This window comes from Protopterus annectens, chromosome 3.part1 (genome assembly GCF_019279795.1).
Source record: "Protopterus annectens isolate FY-2018-M chromosome 3.part1, PAN1.0, whole genome shotgun sequence".
Taxonomy (NCBI): Eukaryota; Metazoa; Chordata; order Ceratodontiformes; family Protopteridae; genus Protopterus; species Protopterus annectens.
In genome coordinates this window covers 1,400,104,358-1,400,130,464 of record NC_056732.1, presented here as the reverse complement: position 1 = coordinate 1,400,130,464, position 26,107 = coordinate 1,400,104,358, and the positions used below count along the sequence as shown (strand labels likewise).

The following is a 26,107-nucleotide window of genomic DNA, read 5'->3' as shown; positions in this document are numbered from 1 at the left end:
CCCCCCCCCGCTGAGTGGGTGGAATCTCCCATTTCTACTTCTGCCTCTGCCCTTAAGGAAAGAATCACAGAACCTAAGAATGTCAGAACCTAAAAGCAGAGCTGACTGAGGAGACAGCACACTCCTCCTCATCACCTCAAAAGCCCCCCTCCCCTGATCCAACAATATCTCCGGCTCCCAAAGCCAGAAGTCATCCCCCTAAACCAAGGTTGCTGGCTCTGAGGCTGATGAGGCTCCCTGGGATTTTCAGAACCACATTTTTCCTCCCTTTTGACCTTTTGGGTGAGGTCTAGAAGGTAGAGGAAAATGGACTCCTACGGTAGAGAAAGTTTTTACTTCTTGCTCACACCTGGTCAGTGTGTCCGTGACTTTTGGCTTGAACAAGTACGAGACATCGAAGGGGGCATTTATAAAGGAAGATTTAAAGGGCCCCGCAAAGTCACACGAGTGCATCAAAAAATGTCTCCTCAGGGAAATTCCTGAACCCGCTGCTCAACTTGCTCCATCTGCTGCATAAGAAATGAACCTCATGGAGGAGTTAACCACAGAGTTTAAGGTGGAGAGGTGAGAGGAAACTTTGTCTGGTACCCCTGCAGCTACTGTACCTTGGAGAGTATCTCCTAGCTCCTTTAGGAGATCTCTTTATAGCCTAGTAAAGTGCGTCAGATAATTCAGTGTTCTGAGTGCAAAAGCCACTGAAGAGAACATGCACTTCCCATATCTGTCCATCATATGAGACTCCTTGTTCAACGGATATTCAGATGAGGATATTATGGAAAATTCCTTCTTGGTGGCTGCCGCCACCACCATAGCATCTACTGCGACATCTTTAGTAAGGAAATCTTTATTAGAAGGTGCTGTGATAAACTTATTTGGCCTCCTAGGTACAGGTTCCACTGTGTCTGGAGACTCCCACTCCTTTTGACTAACTAATTCCATAAGCTCGTCAAAAGGCGGAGACACCCAAGAGTGTGGAAGGGTGAGACTGAAAGGCTTTCAGGTAAACAGACTCCTCCTCTGAAGGGTTGATGGACTTCCAGCCGCCTCTCTGAATAAGGATTTTCAGGAAGTCTGCAAAGGAGACGTCCTCAGAGGGCAACATTGGGGACCCTTTTGACTCATCAAGGTCTGTATCAGAGGTGACTGGTTCCCTTGGGGAGTCTAAATACTTCCTCTTGCAAAGTCTCTTATGAGGGACCTCTTCAGAAGGGTATTGTGGAGAGGGTTTGGAAGAGGGAGGTTCACCCAGTAGGGTATCCTGAGGTCTAAGGTCTCCGCATGTCTATGGATGATGTGGTGCTGAGACAGATGCCGGTGGTTTTGGGGGAAGAATGTCAGAACCTAAAAGCAGAGCTGACTGAGGAGACAGCACACTCCTCATCACCTCAAAAGCCCCCCTCCCCTGATCCAACAATATCTCCGTCTCCCAAAGCCAGAAGTCATCCCCTAAACCAAGGTTGTTGGCTCTGAGGCTGATGTAGGAGCTGAGCTCACCCATGCCAAAGTCCTGAGAGACAAGGTTGGATCCATCAAGTGTCTGATCCAACTCCTCTCCCTGGACCCAACCAGAGAGTGTCGGCTCCTAGACTCCTTGAGTTCAGATGGACCCAGGTTGGCTTCGAGGAGGAATTGATGTCGAAAGGAAGGTCTTTGGGTCTCTGGGTTGGAGCCGATAGCAGTTTGGCCAGCACTGGTATCCTTAAGAGTCTATGCACCACCTGATCCACATCATCATCATAAAGAATCCTGGAGGACCGAGAGGAGGAGGCAGGTGATCCAACCCATTGAGGGAAAGGTAAGTAGGTGAGATCAGTACCAATTCTGGGGACTGGCTCCATAATTCAAATTCCATTGGCACCAATGCTGAAGGAGCCGATGTTAAGGATTTCTCAGGCCCAACATTCTTCGGGGCCAGAGAAGTAACTTCAGTCAGCTTTTTTGCTGGCTCTGATTAGCCAGAAGAAGGTGATGACTTTTTCCCAGATTTGTCAGATTTTGATGAAGGAGATTTGGTTAGTTTAGAAGTATCCTGTCCTTCTTCTAATGCTTCAGTGAAGGGGACTTCAGTAAGCCTCTCAATATAAGCTTGTTCTTCCTCTCATGTAGCACTCTAGAACTAAAAGAGTGGCAAATGGAACAGTCTTCTTCCAGATGCAAAGGCCCAAGGCAGTATACACAAATAGTGTGTCCATCAGTGATGGACATTTTCTGGTTACACTTCACACACCCAGAGGGTTTGGTTTCTTTATGTTCCTTTGACATAATAAAAAAAAAGTCAAGCTACCACAATACTAAATATGAACAACTTTTTTTTTAAGGCAACAAGAGAAGATTCAGCAAGAGCCTATTCACAGAATAACTGTGGAGTCATACAGGCTTCTAAATAAATATACAGTGCATCTGAAGAAAAAAAGGGTTCCTGTGCACTGAGAGAGAGCCTTACAAGACTATCTGCAAATATATAGAGCTGAGTATATTTTTCCTGTATTATTCTGTATTATAGAGCTAATTGCTTAGATATCTGTTGTCTTACTGTTCTGTAAATATATAGAGATCAGTATATATTTTTCTGGTTTTATAATTTGCACTGTGATTCCTCACATCTCTGTTGAAACTATCTTCCACCCCCCCTCCCTGTTCTTGGTTGTAGTTTAAATTTGGTGGCTTTTGCAGTCCCAGCCCCACTGTAAATTAGATCTAGGACACTCTCCCAGTCCCGTCTCTTTACCGCATTCGACCTAATAAACCCTTTCTGCACTTGCTTTTAGTCCTTTTTAATTTAATTACATTTTTTCAAACTGTGTGTGGACTAATATTGCTACATACTCAAGTGTGCCAGCTTGCACTGCATGTGAATTTTTTTTACTACTGTTTTTGCTACTTTTCTGAAAAAAAAAAAAAAATTGTAAGCCTGTTTCCTACCTTTCCTGTAATTAGTGTTCCAGATAGAGATTTGCTGTATCCAGGACTGTTTGTAAGCTTCTGAGCCCCCCAAGCCTTTCTGTGTTGGAGGGAAGCCTTCTAGTTTATCAGTGGGAGTGGTAAGCATTAGGTAACCTGTCTACCACATAAGGAGTGGTTCTGGCCCAGAATTTGTAGTTATTGGCTGTTTGGGTGGTCTTCCATCTCTCTCAACTTTCTGATTTGAAGGCCTGCATTTGCACTTGTTTCTGTCCTGTAACTCCTGGGCCCATCTCATTTGCTCACTCAAAAAAAAATGTATCTGCTTTTACTGTATTTGTGTTTCTTCCTACTTTATTTTGCTTTTGCGTCATCTTAATAGTACTCAATTGTATTTATTACTGCTTGGTGTAACTCATTCTAAGCCTTTTAGTTTAAGCACGTGGGCTTCAAACCAGTTGTTTTACAGTAAGAAGGTTTGTGGTCTGCACTGTAGTGGCAGAACAGGTAGCTTACATCCTTCTAAGTTGGGAACTGCTGATTGAGGGCTCAGTGTCTGTTATTCTAAAAGTGTATTAATTCTGGTTTAAGCACTTGGGCTTCAGGCCAGTTATTTTACATTAAGAGGGTTCGTGGTCTGCACTCTTGTGGGAGGAGAGGCTGGACTCTGCCCTTCTGAGCTGGGAATTTCTGGTTAAAGGCTTATAGTGCCTGCATATCTGAACTGCTTCTTACTGAAATTGGTACACCTTGTTTACTGTAGCATAGACTAGATCCAGGCCTGCTGAATCTAACTTTGTTTGTATAACTTGAGCACTAATCCAGGCATTCTTTAAAGTATTCAACTGTATTTATTACTGCTTGGTAGTAACTTGATTAAAGTGTAGCTATCATTCTAAGTCTTTTGGATTAAGCACTTGGGCTTCAGACCAGTTGTTTTACATTAGGAAGGTTTGTGGCCTGCACTGTGGTGGCAGGACATGTAGCTTACATCCTTCTAAGTTGGGAACTGCTGATTGAGGGCTCAGTGCCTGTTATTCTAAAAGTGTATTAGTTCTGGTTTAAGCACTTGGGCTTCAGGCCAGTTATTTTACATTAAGAAGGTTCGTGGTCTGCACTCTTGTGGGAGGAAAGGCTGGACTCTGCCCTTCTGAGCTGGGAATTTCTGGTTAAAAGCTTATAGTGCCTGCATATCTGAACTGTTTCTTACTGAAATTGGTACACCTTGTTTGCTGTAGCATAGACTAGATCCAGGCCTGCTGAATCTAGCTTTGTTTGTATGCTTGTTGTTTGTTTGCTTGTTATTTCCCTGAAACACTAATTCCACCTAAAACATGGCTTTTCAGCGCTTCTGTGGATCCCTAGTGATATCTGCATTGCTTACTGTACTTATTTCCTTGTTTCACTTGAAAGAAAGTTACTGTTTGTCATTTTTGCATTTAAGTTACCTGTAACACATTGCATTTAAGTTACCTGGCACTTGCTCACTAAAGCAATTATATAAGTCAGCACTAAAAAATTAAAAGCACTACACCCTCACAAACTCCCCTTGAGTACCTTGTTCCCCACTGGCCCTTTTTTTCAATTATAAACGAATTCCCAATACTATTCTAGCATATCCAAAGGTCAGTTGTCAATCTCCTCTCCGGTCCAGCTGGTGAATCTGGGAATCTTGAGGCAATGTTACAACTGCCTCATGTACACAGACAACCCTCTCCTCCTCCCAACAAATTCCAACACATGTGAGAGATGCAACCATATAGCCAAACTGGAGGGTAAGCTCTCTCAACTCAGTACTGGTGTAACCAGTCAGGAGGAGAAGGAAATCACACTCACTACAATTCCAGTCTCACATAGACCTACCACGACAGCAAACCAAACACATAAACACACAAAAACATACTCGGAGGCTCTAAATAAAAATCTGCCTAAGCAGCAGAGACCTCCAAAGCAGAGACCCAAGCAACCGCTACCCCAAAACAAAACACGTGCAACACATAGCTCACAAAGCCAGTGAGCCGAACAGTCACAGCCCTTAAGGCTAAACAACACACCTGATACACTTGTAATAGGTGACTATCGTCAGGCACACTGACGTCCCGCTCACCAGGCTGAACAAGGAGAAGGTCACGGTGAGCTGCCTGTCGGGTGCTAGGATCCGCCACATAACACAAGCACTCAGGTCACTCCAAGGCAAGTACAAATATGACTCGGTCATTGTCCATGCTGGTGTGAATGACCTGAGACGTACCTCCCTGGACTACATGAAAAGAGACATAGAGGAGCTCTCTGAGCATGTAGCACAGGCTGGTATGACCCTGACCTTGAGTAGCATCTTACCCTCACCAAGAATGATGCCACAATATGAAGACAAGATGATCAATTTCAACAATTGGCTTAAGTATTGGTGTCATTCAAAGGGGATCCAATGCCTGTCAGCCTGGGATGACATGCTCGACAAGCCACGATGCTTCACTAGGGACGGCTTGCACCTGTCACCCCTGGGCTTTCGGATATTGGCAAAGGCTCTTGCTTCCCCCATAGTGCCTTTTTTAGGCAAGGCTCAAAAGACAAACCCACCTCCATAGGTATCACAAGGGATAAACTAAGAGTAATGCTACTCAACGCCAGAAGTCTAAACCTCAAGATGCACACACTCAAAACTCTCCTTAGCATGGAGAACATCGATATCTGTGCAGTAACAGAAACCTGGTTCAAGGCTCTCGAGAGCACCCCAGCACTACCAGGTTATACATCATACCATGCTTTTCTTCCCCCAAACTTGGACCAAACCACAAAAGGAGGGGGAGTATCAATATTCGTCAAAGATACCCACACCTCCAGGTTGGTGGCACAGCACGAAGCATCAGAGACTATCCATGTGCAACTAACAGTGGGTAAAACCGCCTTGCAGTTTATAGCCTGCTACAGATAACCCTCCCAAACCCAGGAACCCCACTCGGCCTTCCTGAAAACACTGGAAAATATGAAGGTCTCTCCAAACACCATTATATTGGGCGACTTCAACTACGCAAACATAGACTGGGAGCATTACTCTAGCTCCAACACCCTAGCCCAAAGGTTCCTAGAATTTATAAACTCAAATGCTATGGAACAACTTGTTACCACTCTCACAAGAGGGGAAAACATACTGGACCTGATCATCACCAACATGGGGACTCTATGCTCCAGACCAGAAGTGTATCCCTCTCTGGTAAGATCAGACCATAAACTAATCTCACTGAATATTCACATCCCAATCCCACCCCCTGCCCAGAAAACCACAGTGAAAAACTTCTCTAAAGCAAATTTCACACTCCTCAAAACTGAGGTGGAATCCTTCAAAGCCCCCGAGCCTGTGGAAAATACGGCCAAGACCGCAGAATCCTTTATAAACGCATTCTATGAACACCTTCAGGAATGCATGGATCATGCAATCCCAAATAAAACCAAGACCCAATCCTCCAAAGGCAGACGTCCTGTCTGGTGGACCCCAGCCATAAACATACTATACAATAGAAGGAGGAAGCTACTACATGATAGAGCAAAATCCCAAAAAGGGAAGGCATCTCTGATCAGTATTAGCAAAAAACTACGGGCACTCATAAAATCATCTAAGACCATCTTCGAGAGAAAAATTGCACAGGACACTAAGGATAATCACAAGGCTTTCTTTAGTTATGTTAGGAACCTGGGTGGGAATTCCCAGATATGCTCAGAATTAGTCCAAAATGACAACAAATACATCGAACCCACAGACATTGCCAACATCCTAGCTGACAGGTTCAGCGCAAACTCCCCCCCCACCAAAAGGGCAAATATCTATCCCAGCACAGTGCTGCCCCCCTGACATCTCAGATGCTCAGGTAAGAGTCGCCCTCTCCAAAGCAAAAAACAGCATCATTGGGACCAGACGGTGTCCCGGGCTGCATCCTACATGAACTCCAAGAAGAGCTAAACCCAAACATAAAACTACTGTTCAATCTCAGCCTTACTACAGGATATGTACCCGAAGAGTGGCGTACAGCAACAGTGGTCCCTCTCCACAAAGGTGGTGCCTCAACGGATCCTGGAAACTATCGCCCCATAAGCCTGACTAGCTTGGTCTGCAAAGCTATGGAAAGGATCATCATGGACCTCATAAATAAAGATATTGGGGACCTACAGACACTGGATCCTACCCAGTTCGGCTTTGTTAAGGGCAGATCCTGCCTCTTAAACCTGGTCGATTTCTTTGAAACAGTCAACAAGGCCATTGACGAGGGGAAGGTGGTCCACACAGCCTACCTGGACCTCGCAAAAGCCTTCGATACAGTACCCCACTTGGGCATTACAGATAAGCTCACCAGCTTAAATATAAACCCCTATGTCACTAGATGGGTTGCAAACTGGCTCAAGGACAGAACCCACATGGTTAGAATTGCTGGAGCCATGTCAGACTCCAAACCAGTTACAAGTGGCGTCCCACAAGGCTCAGTCCTGGGACCTCTTTTGTTCGGCATATATTTCTCGGAGGTACAGGCCAACACGGAAGGACTGCAGCTGACCAAGTTCGCAGATGACTGCAAACTGGGTGCCATAATAGACTCTCCAGCCGACACAAGCATCCTCCAAAAGGGCCTCATAGAAGCAGACAACTGGTGCCAGAGCCATGGCCTCAAGCTAAACGCCAAAAAGTGTATAGTCATCCCCTTTGGCAAAAACAAAGTGCCCACAAATTACCACATAGGTGGTAATCCATTAAGTACAGAAGAAGTAATTAGGGACCTGGGGACCCAAGTTGATAGCAATCTCTCATTTGACAACCACGTGGCCAAAGTGGTTAGAAAAACATTTTATATAGCCCACCTAATCATGAAGGGATTCACATCTAGATCAGGGGAGGTCATTGTGCCTCTTTACTCATCCCTCATCAGGCCCATAATTGAGTACAATACCCCTTTTGGGATGTACCTTACCAGACACCTGCAGCAACTGGAATGACCCCAAAAGTACCTCACCAAGAGGATCAAAGGGCTCAAACAGATGCCATATGCTGCCCGGTTAAAAAAACTCCAGCTCTACTCAGTGGCATACCGCCTGCTCAGCGGCGATCTGTGCCTGACATATAAAGCCATGTCCAACCCGGAATTAATGGACATGCTGCACCTCAGAAAATCCAAATCCCATCGAGCTACGTGCTCGAGAGACTTGAACCTCAGCACTGAAATAAATAGGACATGCTGGAGGGACAGATTCATAACCCAGAGGCTCCCTTCACTGTGGAATAAAATCCCAGTCCAGGTTAGGCAGAGTCCCTCATTTCCTCTCTTCAAGAGGAATCTTGATGAGTGGATGGGAGATTGTAGGTTTACCCCGGGTATCACTTCTGTGTCACTGTTAGACAGAGGCACAGTATACTAACCTCGAAAAAGGGCATAGCAAAATTAATTTAAAATGGGTGGCGAAAGCCAAACACACTCTGGCTAGGCTTATAAATGCCCTAGGGCAGATAGCCTAGTATGAACTTATGAACCTACGAACTACAGAAAAAGGAAAGGGGTGGCAGTTCTCTAACTGAAAGGAAGCTACCTAGCCAAAGAGGAGTAATAAAGATAGCCATCTAACTTAAAACGGGCAATGGCAACCCTCTAACTCAAATGAGCTGCTGGTTTGTTAGAACCAATTAACAGAAGCGATAAAATTCCTTATGACAGTCTCTAAATTAAACAAGTGTGTAAAGGGCAGGAAAGAGATAGAAAGAAAGCCCTCTAACTGAAAATGGCCTTTAAGACTAAATTCAAACTGGGCTAGGGAGTAACACAGGCCTAGCGAGAGAAACAATGGCCAGAAAAACAAAACAGAAGAGCGAACTCTCTAATCTAACTAAAACATGACTTAAAATTTAGTCGTTATTTATTAAAACCTGAAGAAAAACTACAAATATGTAAATAGTTATAAGAAAAAAAAAATCAACTTAGCCAGAGCCAAAATGGAAGCACCCGATCTGTTTAGCGGAAAATGAAATCTGGGGAGCTTTCCTAGGGCATGATGGGATATGGAAACAGCCATGAGCCAGTGGAAGACCTCGAGCTTTGTTATATGGCCGAGTAGGAACAGAGGATCGGTTCCAAACCCACCAGTGAAGAATGAAGGTGAGACAGGACAACACCACATCCCTGGTTTACTGCTAAACCTATGCAGCTTCATCAAACCAAGGAAGATCCCTATAGAAGTGGGGATAGAACACTTTTTAGACAGGCAAGGAACACACTGACAAATGAAATCAAAATGACTAAAAAGAACTGCTGTGAAAAGCTGAAAACACATTTTTTAGCCAATGACATAATACACTGTGGATATGTAGATTCCTCTTCCATATATATTCTACAGATTTGCTCCATACCATCTGGACATTAGTCAGTTGTTCCTAATTGTACAAGCTAGACTTAAAAGTGACAAAAATAAATGAAACAAAACCACTTAAATAAACAAGTACAATATATTTTAATGACCATTATAAAATTGTCCACAAAAATATTTGAGCATGTACGTGTAAGGCAAAAAATAAAAACAAGGCTTTCTGTAAAATAGGTACATAATAACAATACTATACCCCTTTAAGTAGGCACACTTACAAATTTCTTAGCACCCTTTTCAAACACTTTAAATACTTAATAGCATTACATGCTCCAATTTAAAGAAAATTGCCTTTAGTGCGTTGTCGCCTCACAGTAAGACATTGTACTGTTCGATTCTCAGCTAAAGCATCTTCTGTGTGGAGACATGCATGAATGGGCGTACCTTCGTTGAAGGTTGAGCATCAGGGCTGGCAACTCGGTACATAAAAATCTACTGCCAATCATTAGCGGACCGGAGTTCCGCTGTGGCGACCCCTAACCGGGAAAAGCTGAAAGATACAACATTTTGCACCAAAGAGGAAATGATTTTAATGCACTGTCTATTACATTTGCAAGCAGACAGGTTACCTGGCTGTTAGAGATTATGAATATAAGGCTGAAATAAATTATGTTGTAAATATGCTGAAAGATAAAGCATAGAATAAAAAGTTTGCTTGAATATATGTGTAGAGTTTAGCAATGTAAAATGTGCATTCATACTATATGTATAACAAGCATCTTTTCACAGCATCAAGAAAAGCCTAACAAAGCAATATTGGATCACATGCTTTTCTCATGTTTGCAGAACAAATATCTAAATTCAGCAATACGTGATGTTTTTTTACTTTTAACATTTACTTGCAAACAGATTATCAGTGACATCTATGCACAATTGTGACATTTTATTACAATTACCAAATAGTGTTGCATGTAAACATTTTAACAATTATGTTTTAATAACAATGATGCTTTAGAAAAACTCAAGCTACTTGTCTGGCAATCAGTCTTGTTGTTTATCTTATCTTTCCAACATTTCCTGTAACTATTCATCTAGTCTAGGAAGGTCTGAGCTCACATTTCAGTTAACCCTTTTAGCATTTTTCCTTTAATCATCTGTTAGTAAAATGCAGTTATAAAACAGTATTATATTTGTGATTTGCATAACTATGCAAACTAAACATTATTTTACAATTAGCTTACATATTTTTCAGTATTTTTTTATTTAACTGCCCTGCCATTAATTTTAGAAAAACTGTTTGACTAATACCATTTGTGATTTTATTTCATTTTAAAATTCAGAACTTTAACTGTTTGGTGTGGTGTTACTATACAATTATATAAAAATTGTAAAAAACAAATAGATATTAGCTTAACTAACACATGTTTATATTAACATTATTTATATTTGCTGTTGTCTGCCTGTTATTCTTGTGCATTGTAAGCAAATGTACTCTAGATGAAAAGAACATACATGCATGTCTGTCTTGTATCTTTATATCTTTATTTAAGCATGTCAGTCTTGTGACTTTAAAGGGTGGCCACAGTGGTGCAGCGGTTAGCATTGCCACCTCACAGCAAGAGGTTCTCCGGTTAGATCCTTGGCTGGAGTGCCTTCTGTGTGGAGTCTGCATGTCCTCCCTGTGGTCGTGTGGGTTTCCTCCGGGTGCTCTGGTTTCATCCCAAAGACATGCTGTAGGTGGATTGAACACTCTAAATTGGCCCTAGGTGTGAGTGTGTGTGCGTGTGTGCCTTCTGTGGAAGGTTGGGTGCCGGGCTGGCAACTCGACACTGTAAAACTCCACTGCCAATCATGAGTGGACAGGTGATCCGCTGTGGCGACCCCTAACCGGGAAAAGCCGAAAGAAGAAGTGGTAGTCTTGTGACTTTAAATCTTTACTCTTATTATTAACCATTTTCATTTAATTTTTATACACTAAAACTGTTGTGTACCTTTTGACTATGCTATTAGAATAGCAGTTATATGGTTTATTTTACTATAGTACTGATAAATGTCTTGCTTTAAACATTTGAGAATGATTTGTCCAGACATTAGATATTAGCATGTATGCTTAACCATTTTCAAAACACAAACATATTATAAAATATATTTATTTTGCACAGATTAGCTGTGTATGCAGAAAGTCCCCAGTCTCTGTCAGTTCAGCTAATTTATTTCCTTTATTTTGTAACTGCTGTTGAAGAGTTTCCTGTAATGTTGCATGGTCTTTCTGACATTCTTTAGTAAGCTGTTCTGCTGAATTTGAAACTCTTATGCACTTTTGAAGAGATGTATGTATAATTTGTCTAAACTTCCTGAACTCATTGTGTCTGTCTTTTAGAAGTTTATTACATTCTTTTGTAACAAAATCTACTAGAGGTTCTATCAGTAAATGATTTGACTGTTGTTGCAACTCTGAAATAAACCTTTTACATCTGGTGACAGAACATAACTGTCTAACATCTGAATATAATGTCAGCATATTAACTTTTCTTGGTTCTTTACCATTAAAAATTTGGCTGTACAGTCTAACCTTTGAATAGTGGCATGCATTGTATTTTTATGACATTGTACACACAATAAACATTTTTTTATACCACACATGATTTTGTTTCAAATACCAGTCAAATATTGCAATCCATTTGCAAAATGCCTTACTATTAACTTGCAATCCATTTGCATAGTGCCTTATATTAACTTGCCCTAATACGGTTTTACATTTGCTAATATGCAGTACATACATTTCATTCTGTTATTATTATTATTATTACCTTTATGGCATTCATACTGTATGTAACCCAGAAAAATTTTCTTACCAGTCAACAGACAGGCCAAGCTGCTTTACTGTAGATGGTTGAAAAGTCTCTGTAGTTACTTGTGAAGTTGGTAGAGCAAAACTGGCAGTTTCAGTCTTACAACTTTGTATTGTACCTTTTCTGGAGAATTTATGGAACTGCTCATCTTCCTGCAATGCAGTCTCACTGTATTTAGACATCTAATAAACTGTATTATTGCTGCAAACTGTAGAAAACTGTAGAAATCTGAAGTACTTCATGTAAACGTTAGTTACTGTACACTGGCTTCATTTAATTTATTATTTTAATAATATATTAAAATTAAGACCATTGAGGTGATTAAATGAACTCTCTTTACCATAACTTTCCTTACTATATTTTTAGAAAATTATTTTAATACTTGGCACACAGAAGCTTTTAGAATGTTGCTAATTAATTGTAACTTTTTTGGTTGTAACTTGACATTATGTCAGTAGATGGCAGTAGAGACCTCAGTAGGAGACTGCTTTTTTAAAAATCTTGGACACTCTAAATTGGCCCTAGGAGTGAGGGCGTGCATGCATGTGCCTTCTGTGGAAGGTTGGGCGCCGGGCTGGCAACTCGACACCATAAAAACTCTACTGCCAGTCATGAGTGTATATGTGGATCCGCTGTGGTGACCCCTAACCGGGAAAAGCCGAAAGAAGAAGAAGAAGAAGAAGAAGACACTGCTTAATTATTTAATTCTTACATCATAATTACACGAGTTTGTTATTTCATTTAGAATTATGTTTTTTTTTTTGTTAATGGCCATATGATTGGAGTTGTATTTTGTATAAATGAGATGTCTATAATTCCAACTTACTGAACCCCATGTAGCTAAATTAGTCAGAAAATCATTGTATCTAGCACAGTAATATCCAAAGGCATATCATTCAAGTTAAAAGAGGTCACTATGCCCTTGTAAGCTACCCTTACAAGACCTGTAATAGAGTACATTGCACCCTTTGTGATGTAGATATTAGGCGACTGGAAAGGCCCAGAAGATCCCAACCAAGGAGATTGCTAGTCTAAATACCCCGAACTACCAGAAAGGCTTATGGTGCTCTCCCTTTCCTCTTTGTCTTATAGGGTCTTGTAGTGAAATCTGTGCTTTCTATTCCAAGTCATTAGGGACCTTGTACTCCTTGGTCTCCTGCATCTCAATAAATCAAATAGCTCTACTAATGCCCAAACAAGAAATCTAAATATCTGCAGACAGAAAAATAAAAACTCAGTAGAGAGACACATTTATTAACCAGGGCCCACCCCTCATCTCTGGATCAGACCTCCTCTGCAAGTTAAACACTATGATATCCTAGCATCCTTTAGCCTGGATGGTTGGATGGGTTCCCATAAATTTGCCCCTGGACTAATCTGTTTTACCCTTGTTTACAGCATAAAGTTGGGTGTTGGCAACGTGAACATGTTTTTTTTTTTTTTTATTCCTGTATCTTGTAACTCCTATGTTCCTATGAACTAACTGGTTAAAACATTTTATCTTCAGAAATCTACATCCTGTTTGTTTAAGTGGTTTTGTTTTATTAGCTTTAACAGCAACCATATATGTACATATTTCATTTCCACAGCTGATGTTGGAATAGTTGATCCTTAATGGTAGGTAGTCTGCAGACATCCCCCCTTTATACCACCCCTGATCACATGCAGCTACTCTTAAAGATGAATTTCAGAAAAAAGGCCTGTAAGATGTTAGGATGAGAATCCTTCTCTGAGTGGCATGAAACATAAAAGGCACAATGTAATGACAGCCTGTATTCTGCACTTCTGTTCTAGCCAGGCTGTGATTTTGAACATAGTAACCTCCACGTTTGTGTGATAAGAAATAAGAATTTCTGTAGACCAAGCCTCTTATTTTCTGCTTCAGCTGACTTTCATCATCCATTGACACTGCTTATGTCTAACATATCTGCATGTCTTCTGTAGGGTTTCTTCTGTGGTATTGTATCACTTTAGACAGGAGTTTTCGAGGTGATAGTTGGTTACGTATAAGCCCAGGTACATTGTTTTATATTCATTAGTGTACCACCCTCTCCACATTGTAGTTCCTTTTATATTTCATCCTACCTTCTTTCAGGTACAGAAAAATAAGTAGAGTGCTTTGTGCTTTTTATTGAATGCAATTAAAATAACTAGCACTTATTTTTCTTTTATCTGTCTACCTGTAATCTTTGTATATTCCCAGTTGAAATATATGTTAGTTATACACAGAGAAGTATAACTTTGCATGTATGTTCTTACCACAGTATCTATCTTCTGAATACTTATGAAAATTGAGCATATTACTAATGATATTATTTTAGTCTTTGAATCTAGTGACCATCTACTACAGTGACACATAGTGATACAATATGATAGCACCCATGTTCAGAAATGCTATCTCAATAAGTATAAAATGACACGTATGTTAAATGAAACAGCATAAAATGATTGATTAAAATTAATAGAAACTCTCTGGAGATGAAGGAAGGAGGAAAACATTCAAACGCAACATCAGCAGATATTGATTGTGCTACGGACAACTTAACTTTTTACTTATCCAACGAGAATCCTGTAATAAACATTCAGGTGCAGAAGACTGTTAATTACAACATTAAGATGGCTGTGGATACCATATATATATATCTGTATCTACATATATATATATATATATATATATATATATTTATATATGATTATGTGATACTGACAAAAAGCAGGACAGGATGAGAGTACAAAATACACTTTGCAGAATTACAAACAGTGCATATAGGAATGTACTCTGCCTATTACTTTGCAAAAGTAAACTTACCAACACTTCCTCCATTACAGTGCTGAAGAATTCGCCTCGCTCGCTCTTTTGCATCTTCTGGTAGTGCAGGGTGGTGTATGAGCTCTGGATACACGCAGATAGCTACAACCTAGTGCAATAAGAAAAGCCAACAATTGCACACAAAGATTTATCTAGCAGTAAAATGCCATTATCTGGTTTTGCATTAGAACCAAGGCCTAAGCTGTAGAGAAGGACTACTTTGTAGCTGCTGAGAAAGCAGCAATACATTCTCTTGAATGGAACAGATACAGTAAAGAAAATCTGTGTAAATTCTAAAGGTATCATTCTCCTAATACTTGCAATGGTACACCACAACAGATGCTAAGGTGAATAAGAAAACATCAATATTCTGCTCTGGAAATTACAATAACAATAACATCCAGAAGGCTTAACTCCAATGTTCACATCCAGCTCACATAAGATAAAAAAATGGTTGATATATAAAATCAAACTCTACTGATTTGACAAAAGGAATATTCCATCTTGAATGGAAATGATTTTATATTTTTTACATCTCACAGTAATGATGCAAGGACTGATTTAATAAAACAGAATTCTGAAATCATTCTCTTCATTTAAATTTGTTGCTGAATCATGCAATAAGTGAGCCTTTCTTTAAGTGCATCATGGCAGCACAGATATGCCACATGGTGACACAAGTTGACAGCATGATGTTAGTAGCTGTACAAATGAAAGGCATCTGTTAGTAACGGCTCTTGATATAATAATGTTGATGTTGCATAACAGATGGTCAACAGAAAACATAATGGTTGCTGACTGAGATCAGTGATGATTTAACATGCATGCCAAATTGCGATGGGCCATGATTTAACTTACACTCTATGCAGTAAACACATGAATGCTCTCTGCCTGACAGCTTCCCACTCACCCTTACCTGCCCAACCTCAGCTGGTATCAGCAGCAGGTTAGCTGGAAAGCATCGACCAACATTCAAAATAATATGAAAACTGCATACACTGATGTCTTGTGAGAATTGCAGATAAGGTGGTACAAGAAAATTCCTGACCCTTTGGTATGATGGCTTAGACAGTTTGCAAACCATCTTCTACCTCCTGCAGAAACACATAAACAGTGATAACTGATAACTCTTCTAGAATTGAATTCAGTATTGAGGAGTTCAAAGAAATAGTATGTATAAAATGAATGACTGAAACAGAATGTGTTGTTACATTTGTGTTTACTTGTGATGAGGAGAGCAGTGTTCTACACTAGTAACTGACCTTTCTTCTCATAAACGTGGCCAGGCACAAACTGACGTTTAGTGAATAAAGTTTATGAGAATGGAAAATGTTCATTAATTTAAATTTCATCTGATGGCAGGGCCTAGGCTGAGGGAAGGTCAGTACTAACTTTCAACGTGTAGAAGTCACACACGGGTTGTGTTGACTTAAAGGTGGAGGTGTTTACATCTAGTGTGGTGATGTGGGCATAAAACCTCAACATTTATTTTTGTCTGTGTTAATAGTCTTCCATTTCTGTATTCTCTCAGAGAAGAGGTTCCAAATTATCTAACAGCATTCAATCAGTCCAGCTGTTTAAAAGTCAGCAATTAAATATGTACTGGCTACATTTCATGATGTATTATATTTAGTGAATGGATTGTATTCATCTCTTCAGTTTAGATGGCTTAAACCTCTGACTTTGAGTGAGTCTTATTGCCTTAAATGTCGTTCTCTGCTCAGTAATGCATTCAAACAAATATCTCATCACTACTTTATCTCTACTCTTCTTCATCCTGTCTCTCCTAACATTTTTCCATCATTGTGCGCCCGTCCTTCACTGTTTCTTATTTCTAATTGGATACCAGTATAGGCACATCACTACCTACTGATCATATATTATTCAATGAGCTTTCAATTCCCCAGTGTATCATTAATCACCTAGATTCTTCTTACACTCTCTTTTGGTTCTTTTGTTTCACCTGTCTTCAATATTTAACACCTGACACACAAACACATACATATATGTATGTATGTGTGTATATGCTTATGTCTATATATTTATGTCTGTATATTTACATACATACATATATATATATATATATATATATATATATATATATATATATATATATATACATATGTGTGTGTGTGTGTGTATGTGTGTGTGTGTGCGCCTGTGTATGTATTTGTATCATAGGTTCATAGGTTCATACTAGGCTATCTGCCCTGGGGCAATTATAAGCCTAGCCCGATTCTGTATGGCTTACGCCACCCCTTGATTTGAGTATACTGTGCCCTTTTTAAGGTTTAGTTTACTGTGCCTCTGTCTAATAGTGACACGGGAGTAATCCCTGGGACAAACCTACGATCCCCCATCCACTTATCAAGATTCTTCTTGAAGAGATTCAGTGAGGTGCTCTGCCTCACATGAACTGGAATTCTATTCCAGAGCGAAGGGAGCCTCTGGGTTATGAACCTGTCCCTCCAGCAAGTTCTATTTATTTCTGTGCTGAGGTTCAAGTCCCTCAAGCATGTGGCTCTAAGGGATTTAGATTTACTGAGGTGGAGCATGTCCATTAATTCTGGATTTGACATAGCTTTGTATGTCAGGCATAGATCGCCTCGAAGTAGGCGGTATGCAACTGAGTAGAGCTGGAGTTTTTTTTAACTGAGCAGCATATGGCATCTGTTTGAGACCCTTGATCCTCTTGGTGAGATACTTTTGGGGTCTTTTTAATTGCTGCAGGTGTCGGGTAAGGTACATCCCAAAAGGGGCATTGTATTCTAAGATGGGCCTGATGAGGGATGAATAAAGGGGCACGATTACCTCTCTTGATCTAGATGTGAAACCCTTCATGATGAGGTGGGCTATGTAGAAGGTCTTTCTAACCACTTTGGCAATGTGGTTTTCAAGGGAGAGATTGCTATCAACTTGGGTCCCCAGGTCCCTAATAACTTTCTCTGTACTTAATGGGTTTCCACCTATGTGGTAATTTGTGGGCAGATTGTTTTTGCCAAAGGGTATGACTATACATTTTTTGGCATTTAGCTTTAAACCATGGTGCTGGCACCAGTTATCTGTCTCTGTGAGACCTTTTTCAAGGATGTTTGTGTCAGCTGGAGAGTTGATTATGGTGCCCAGTTTGCAGTCGTCTGTGAACTTGGTGAGCCATAGTCCTCCCACGTTTGCCTGTACCTCGGAAATGTATATACCGAACAAGAGTGGTCCCAGGACAGAACCCTGTGGGATGCCACTTGTGACCGGTTTCGAGTCTGACATGGCTCCAGCAACTCTCACTCTGTGGGTTCTGTCTTTGAGCCAGTTTGTGACCCATCTTGTAACATAGGGGTTTATATTTAAGCTGGATAGCTTATCTATGATGCCCGAGTGGGGTATTGTGTCAAATGCCTTTGCAAGGTCCAGATAGGCTGTGTGGACTACCTTCCCTTCATCTATGACTTTCGTGACTTTTTCGAAGAAGTCAACCAGGTTCAAAAGGCAGGATCTGCCCTTGACAAAGCCGAACTGGGTAGGATCTTGTGTCTGTAGGTCCCCAATGTCTTTGTTTATGAGCTCCATGATGATCCTCTCCATAGCCTTGCAGACTAAGCTAGTCAGGCTTATGGGGCGATAGTTTCCAGGGTCCGTAGAGGCTCCACCTTTGTGGAGTGGGACCACTGTTGCTGTACGCCATTCTGTGGGCACATATCCTGTAGTGAGGCTGAGATTGTATAGCTGTTTTATTTGATGGATTAGTTCCTCTTGGAGTTCATGTAGGACGCAACCTGGGATGCCATCTGGTTCCATGGAAGCAGTGTTTTTTGCTTTGGAGAGGGCAGCCTTCACCTGAGCATCTGAGATGTTTGTGAGGCAGCCCTCTGTCGGGATAGATACTTGCTCTTTTGGGGGGGAGGGTTTGGAGAAGTTTGCACTGAACCTGTCTGCCAGGATATTGGCGATGTCTGTGGGTTCAGTGTATTTTTTGTCATTTAGAATCAACTCAGAACAAGTCTGGGAGTTGCATCCCAGGTTTATAACATAACTGAAAAAAGCCTTATGATTGTCTTTGGTGTCCTGTGCAATTTTTCTCTCGAAGCTGGCCTTGGAGGATTTTATGAGGGATCGTAATTTTTTGCTAGTACTGATCAGAGATGCCTTCCCTATTAGGGATTTTGCTCTATCATGTAGTAGCTTCCTCCTTCTGTTGTACAGTTTATTTATGGCAGGGGTCCACCAGACTGGACACCTGCCTTTGGATGATTGGGTCTTGGTTTTGTTTGGGATAGCATGATCCATGCATTCCTGGAGATGTCCGTAGAATGCATTTATATAGGATTCTGCAGTTTGGGCCGTAGTTTCCACTGGCCCTGGGGCCTTGAAGGATTCCACTTCGGTTTTGAGAAGTGAGAAGTTCGCTTTTGAGAAGTTTTTCACTGTGGTTTTCTGGGCTGGGGGTGGGGTCGGGATGTGGACATCCAGTGAAATTAATTTATGGTCTGATCTTAGAAATAATTAGTTAACAACATCAACAACAAACATAATCAACATATTGATAATGATGATAATGTATAAATGTGACATTTCCAATCCAGAAATATATTGCTGACTAATAAGTATATTTCTTGGCATTTTAACCTTTCAGAATTCTGCATTGTCTTAATTTTGCCTGACTGAATTATTTTTTTGCCTGACTGAATTATTTTATATATTTTCTGGCATTGTTTTATGTTTCTCATCTGTCCTGAAACTTTTTTTTTTTGCCTCTCTCCCATCCTATTCTTGCAGTGTTGTTATAGTTGGTGGCTTTGCAGTTGACCGCCCCTACTGTAAATTTGACCTGGGGCACCCCTCCCAGTCTGGTGTTCATTCTACTTAATATAGAGAGAACATTTGAGAAGGCCAGCCGACTTAGGTTCTTAACCTTGAATTTTTCTTCTGCTCTGCCTTCCTCTCTCCTTGCACTTTACTACAAAAAAAATAAATAAATAAAATTGTACTTTATTTTGCTTTTGCCTCTTCTTAAAAGTACTCAATTGTATTTATTCTGCTGCATTCATTACTGCTTGATAGTAGCCTCATTAAATTGTAACTGTTATTCTACGCCTTTTGGTTTAAGCACTTGGGATTCAGACCAGTTGTTTTACATTAAGAAGGTTTGTGGTCTGCACTGTTGTGGCAGGACAGGTAGCTTACATCCTTCTAAGTTGGGAATTGCCAATTGAAGGCTCAGTGTCTGTTATTCTAAAAGTATATTAGTTCTGGTTTAAGCACTTGGGCTTCAGGCCACTTATTTTACATTAAGAAGGTTTGTGGTCTGCACTGTTGTGGCAGGACAGGTAGCTTTCGTCCTTCTAAGTTGGGAATTGCTGATTGAAGGCTCAGTGTCTGTTATTCTAAAAGTGTATTCGTTTTGGTTTAAGCACTTGGGCTTCAGGCCAGTTATTTTACATTAAGAAGGTTTGTGGTCTGCACTCTTGTGGGAGGAGAGGCTAGATTTTGCCCCTTTGAGCTGGGAATTTCTGGTTAAAGGATTATTGTACCTGCTTATTTGAACTGTATCTTTCTGAAATTGGTGCTCCTTGTTTGCTGTAACAGACTATATTCAGACATGCTGAATCTAGCTTTGTTTGCATAACTTGAGCACTAATCCAGACCATGTTTTTTGGAGAAGGTTCCCCTGCACCCTAGTGGCAGGAGTGTGCAGTTAGAACTTTTCTGATTGAAGACTGCTGGAACAGGGCTCAGTTTTTTGAGCTTTTTTACTGGTTAATTTGGTAATTTGTTTAAATCAGTTTGCTCGTTTTCTATTGTTATTTAAAAAATGCACTTTATTTATCTGCTTTTACTGTATTTGTGTTTCTTCCTACTTTATTGCATTTATTCTGCTGCATTTATTACTGCTTGTTAGTAGCCTGATTAAATTGTAACTGTTATTCTAAGCCTTTGGTTAAAGCACTTGGGCTTCAGACCAGTTGTTTTACATTAAGAAGGTTTGTGGTCTGCACTGTTGTGGCAGGACAAGTAGCATACATCCTTCTAAGTTGGGAGTTGCTGTTTGAAGGCTTAGTGTCTGTTATTCTAAAAGTGTATTAGATCTGGTTTAAGCACTTGGGCTTCAGGCCAGTTATTTTACATTAAGAAGTTATGGTCTGCACTCTTGTGGAAGGAGCAGGTAGATTCTGCCCTTCTAAGCTGGGGGTTTCTGGTTAAAGACTTACTGTGCCTGCCTATTTGAACTGCTTCTTTCTGAAACTGGTATGCCTTGTTTGCTGTAGCATAGACTAAAGTCAGACCTGCTGAATCTAGCTTTGTTTGTATAACTTGAGCACTAATCCAGAATATCTTTTTTTGGAGAAGGTTCCCCTGCACCCTAGTGGCAGGAGTATGCAGTTAGAGCTTGTCTGATCGAAGACTGCTGGAACAGGGCTCAATTTTTAGCTTTTTATTGGTTAATTGGTTAATTTGTTTAAATCAGTTTGCTCACTTGACTACTGTTATATTAAACAAAAAAAATTACACTTTATGCATCGCCGCTTAGCTAGGGTTAAACTATTCCCGGCTCCATAAAGTCTGCTCTTCAGATTTTCCCTTAGAAGTAGCCAATTTTTTAGTTTTAGCACACAAATCTGTTTCTTTGAGCTCAGCACTTGTTCAGAACTTGTTGTAAGCACTAAATAAGCTACAAATTGCTACAGCACTCAACTTTCCTCACTTGTCTAGAGGAAAACAGTTTTTAGTACTTAATAAATAAGCACCTATCCAGGCATGTCTAAGGGTCAGCTCCCGGTGTTTTCAACTGTCTACCTGATGAATCTGGGCATCTTGGGGCAATGCAGCAATTGCCTCATGTACACAGACCACCCTCTCCTCCTACCACCCAACACTACAATCTGTGAGAGATGCACATATATAGCCAAACTGGAAGCAAAGGTGTCTTCACCCAAGACTGGACTAGACAGTCAAGTGGAGAAGGTAAACACTTGCACTACACCACACTCATCACATAGTCCCTCAAAACCTACACCACCAAAACACACACATAGCAACACAAAACACATACCTACATTCAATGAGGCTCTCAATAAAAATCTGCTCAAGCAACAGAGACCTCCAAAGCAGAAATGCAAGCAACCTCCACCCCCAACACAACCCAAATTACACATAGCCCACAAACTCAGTGTGCCACTCAACCACAGCCCATAAGGCATAACAATGCACCCAACACTCTAGTCATAGGTGACTCTATAGTCAGGCACACTGATGTTCCACTCACCAACCTAAACAAGGAGAAAGTTACTGTCAGCTGCCTGTTGGGTGCCAGGATCCACCACATAATGCACACACACAGGTCACTCCACAACAAGTACAAATATGACTCTGTCATTGTCCATGCTGGTGTGAATGACCTGAGATGTACCTCCCTGGACTACATGAAAAGAGATATGGAGGAGCTGTCCGATCTTGTAGCCCAGGCAGGTATGACTCTAGCCCTCAGTAACATCCTGCCATCACCCAGAATGATACCACAGTACAAGGACAAAATGATCGTCTTCAACAATTGGCTAAGCTTCTGGTGTCATTCTAAGGGGATCCAGTATCTGTCTGCCTGGGACGACATGATCAACAGACCATGATGCTTAGCCAGAGATGGCCTGCACCTGTCACCCTTGGGATTCTGGATACTGACTAAGGCTCTTGCCACCCCTATAGTGCCTCTTTTAGGCAAGGTTCAAATGACAAATTCAACACCATAACAGGTACAAGGAAGCAAAATCTGAGGGTAATGCTACTTAATGCTAGAAGTCTAAACCTCAAAATGTATTCACTCAAGGTACTCCTTAAAATGGAGAACATCGATATCTGTGCAGTGAAAGAGACTTGGTTCAGAGCTCCAGCACCCCTGCATTACCAGGCTATAATTCATACCACACCTTTCTGCCACCTAACCTGGACCGAAACACTAAAGGTAGAGGTGTGTCCATATTCATTAAGGATATCTACACCTCCAGGCTAGTTGCTCAGCATAATGCATCCGAGATTATCCAAGTGCAACTAACTCTGGGCAAGACCGCAATTCAAATTGTAACTTGCTAGAGATCCCCCACCATGTCGCAGGATTCCCACTCCTCATTTCTTGATACACTGAAAAATATTAGGGTACAACCCAACAACCTAATAATGGGTGATTTCAACTACCCCATCATTAATTGGGAAAACTACTCATGCACCAACTTTTTTGCTCAACATTTTCTGTAATTCATAAATTCCAATGCCTTGGATCAAATTATCCACAACCCCACCAGGGTCAGCAATATCCTAGACCTGGTCATTACCAACATGAGTGACCGATGTTCCACACCAGCGGTCAATTCCTCGTTGGTCAGATCCGACCACAAGCTAATCACTCTAGAAATCCACATCCTGCCCCCACATCCATTAGGGAAACACCATAAAAAAATTCTCCAAAGCCAACTTCATGCTTCTTAAGACAGAAGTTGCAAAATTCATGACACCCATGCAGATGGACAATAGAGGTACAACTGCTGAATCCTACACAAATGCACTTTATAAGCACTTACACGAGTGCATGGATTGTGCTATCCCTAACAGAGCCAAGATGCTATCCACCAAAAAAAGGAAGCCAATCTGGCAGTCACCTGCCATAAACAAACTCTACAACAGAAGAAAGAAACTGTTGCAAAAAAGAGTAAAATTCCATAATTGGTAGAACTCCCTGGTCAGCCTCAATAAGAAGCTGAGATCCCTCATAAAATCGTCCAAAGCTAGTTATGAAAACAAAATTGCCACTGATTCTAAAGACAACCACAAAGCATTCTATAGCTATGTCAACAATCTCAATGGCAACACTCAGATCTGCTCTGAGTTACAGCACAATGGCATTAAATATACAGAACCAACTGATACTGCTGGCAGAAAGGTTCAGTGCTAACTTTACCCCCCTCTCACCCCCTAAAGGGCCTGTCTCTATACTGGAAGAATGCAAAGTTCCTGTAATCACGGCTGCACAGGTAAAAAACACACTCTCCTAAGCCAAGAACACAGCATCCATGGGACCTGACAACATCCCAGGCTGCATTCTATACGAACTACAGAATGAACTGGCACTCCACCTATGCACCATGTTCAATCATAGCCTCATCTCAGGCTTTGTGCCCACTGAATGGTGCACAGTGATGGTTATCCCACTACACAAAGAGGAAGCCACCATGAACCCTGGGAACTACCGCCCCATTAGCCTAAGGAGCCTGGTCTGCAAGGTCATGGAATGTATCATCATGGAACTTATAAACAAAGACATTAGTAATCTCCAAACTCTGGACCCCACCCAGTTTGGGTTTGTAAAAGGCAGATCATGTCTCCTAAACCTGATACACTTCTTTGAAGCAGTCACCAAAGCTGTAGACGAGAGTAAGGTGGTTCACACAGCCTATCTTGATCTCGCCAAGGCTTTTGACACCATCCCCCACTCTGGAATTATAGATAAACTCACTAAACTAGGTATAAATCCCTATGTCACAAGATGGGTTGCCAAATCCCTCACTGACAGAACCCACTCTGTGAAAGTAGCAGACTCCAAATCTGACTTCAGACCAAAGACAAGTGGAGTACAACAGCGTTCATTCCTGGGTCCTCTCCTGTTTGGTATCTACTTTTCTGAAGTACAGGTCAACGCAGAAGGTCTTTAGCTAATGAAGTTCGCAGATGACTGCAAACTAGGAGGCATAACTATGTGGACATCCTACAAAAGGGCCTCACTGAGACAGATGCCTGGTGTCAAAGCCATGGCCTCAAGCTCAATGCCAAAAAGTGCATTGTCATCCCCTTTGGTAAAAACTCTGTAGCCATGAGCTACCACATAGGTGGTTTTCTATTTAACACCAAAAGTGTGATAAGAGACCTTGGGACACAGGTGGGCAGTACTCTCTCCTTTGATAATCACATCCCCACAGTAGTCAGCAAATCCTTCTACATGACACACCTCATCACAAAAGGTTTCTCATCCAGGAAAAAAGAGGTCATTGTTCCCCTTTACTCGTCACTCATTAGACCCATTATAGAGTGCAACGCTCCTTTTGGTATGTACCTCACAAGACACCTACAACAACTGGAAAGGCCACAGAAATACCTCACAAAGAAGATTACCGGCCTCAAACAGATGCCCTACACAGACAGTCTCAAAAAACTCCAGCTTTACTCCATCGCGATCTCTGCCTAACATACAAAGCTATGTCAAACCCAGAGCTATTGGACATGCTCCACTTAAAGAAATCCCAATCCCTCTGAGCTACATGCTCTAGGGACCTAAACCTTGTCACCACAATAAACAGAACATGCTGCAGGGATAGATTCCTGTCCCACAGACTTCCCATACTCTGGAACAAACTACCTGTCTATATCAAGCAAAGTTCCTCATTCGCACTCTTCACGAAAAATCTTCATGATTGGCTTGGGAAATAGAAGATTCACCCCTGGGATCACCTCTGTGGCTCTGCTCGACAAGGGCACAGGAAAATAATTTTCTTGGGTGGCAAAAGCCAGGGTACCTTTTTGGCTAGGCTTATATAGGCCCTAGGGCCAATAGCCTAGTACCTACCTATGAACCTATGAAGGATATGGAATATGAAACTCTAATGCTTGGCACAAATGACTGATTGCAATCATTCATGATTTACGATGGCTGGAAAAAGGAGATGTCAGGGATGTTCTGACAACACGTGTGTGTGTGTGTGTGTGTGTGTGTGTGTGTGTGTGTGTGTGTGTGTGTGTGTGTCTGTGTGTCTGTGTGTGCGCATGTGTGCATGCGCGCGCGCGTGTGTGTGTGTGTGTGTGTGTGTGTGTGTGTGTGTGTGTGTGTGTGTGTGTGTGTGTGTGTGTGTGTGAGTGAGTGTGTGTATGTATAAGTGAAGGGGGGGCTGCATGTACCAATATGTAAACATGATGTGCCTGCTCCCACTGTTAGTTATTACAGGAAGTGCTGATCTGTTCTTGCAGTAGTTAATTACAGTTCAGAGACATGTGCATTAGTTGATAATGATGACTTTCCTCATTGTGACTAACATGTCCCTGAATCACAAAGTACTGGATTGCAAATCCAGGGCCTTTTTATTGCAGATCTTATTGAGTGACAAAAAATGAGCAACAACACACAAATGTGACACACAAAATGAGCGAATCACAAAACACAGACAACTTCTCTCCC

At 41.3% G+C, this 26,107-nt stretch overlaps 1 protein-coding gene across 8 annotated transcripts in view; it reads right to left on the bottom strand.

Annotated features, from left to right (window-relative positions):
• Positions 1-26,107, bottom strand: part of LOC122798488 (alanine aminotransferase 2-like) — a 1,719,357-nt gene that overhangs the window by 1,194,988 nt on the left and 498,262 nt on the right. For all 8 annotated transcript variants that reach the window (XM_044067464.1, XM_044067468.1, XM_044067469.1 and 5 more), the window contains one exon: positions 14,902-15,010. In XM_044067464.1, the coding sequence (XP_043923399.1) occupies positions 14,902-15,010 (109 nt within the window). The remainder of the gene's footprint in view (positions 1-14,901; positions 15,011-26,107) is intronic.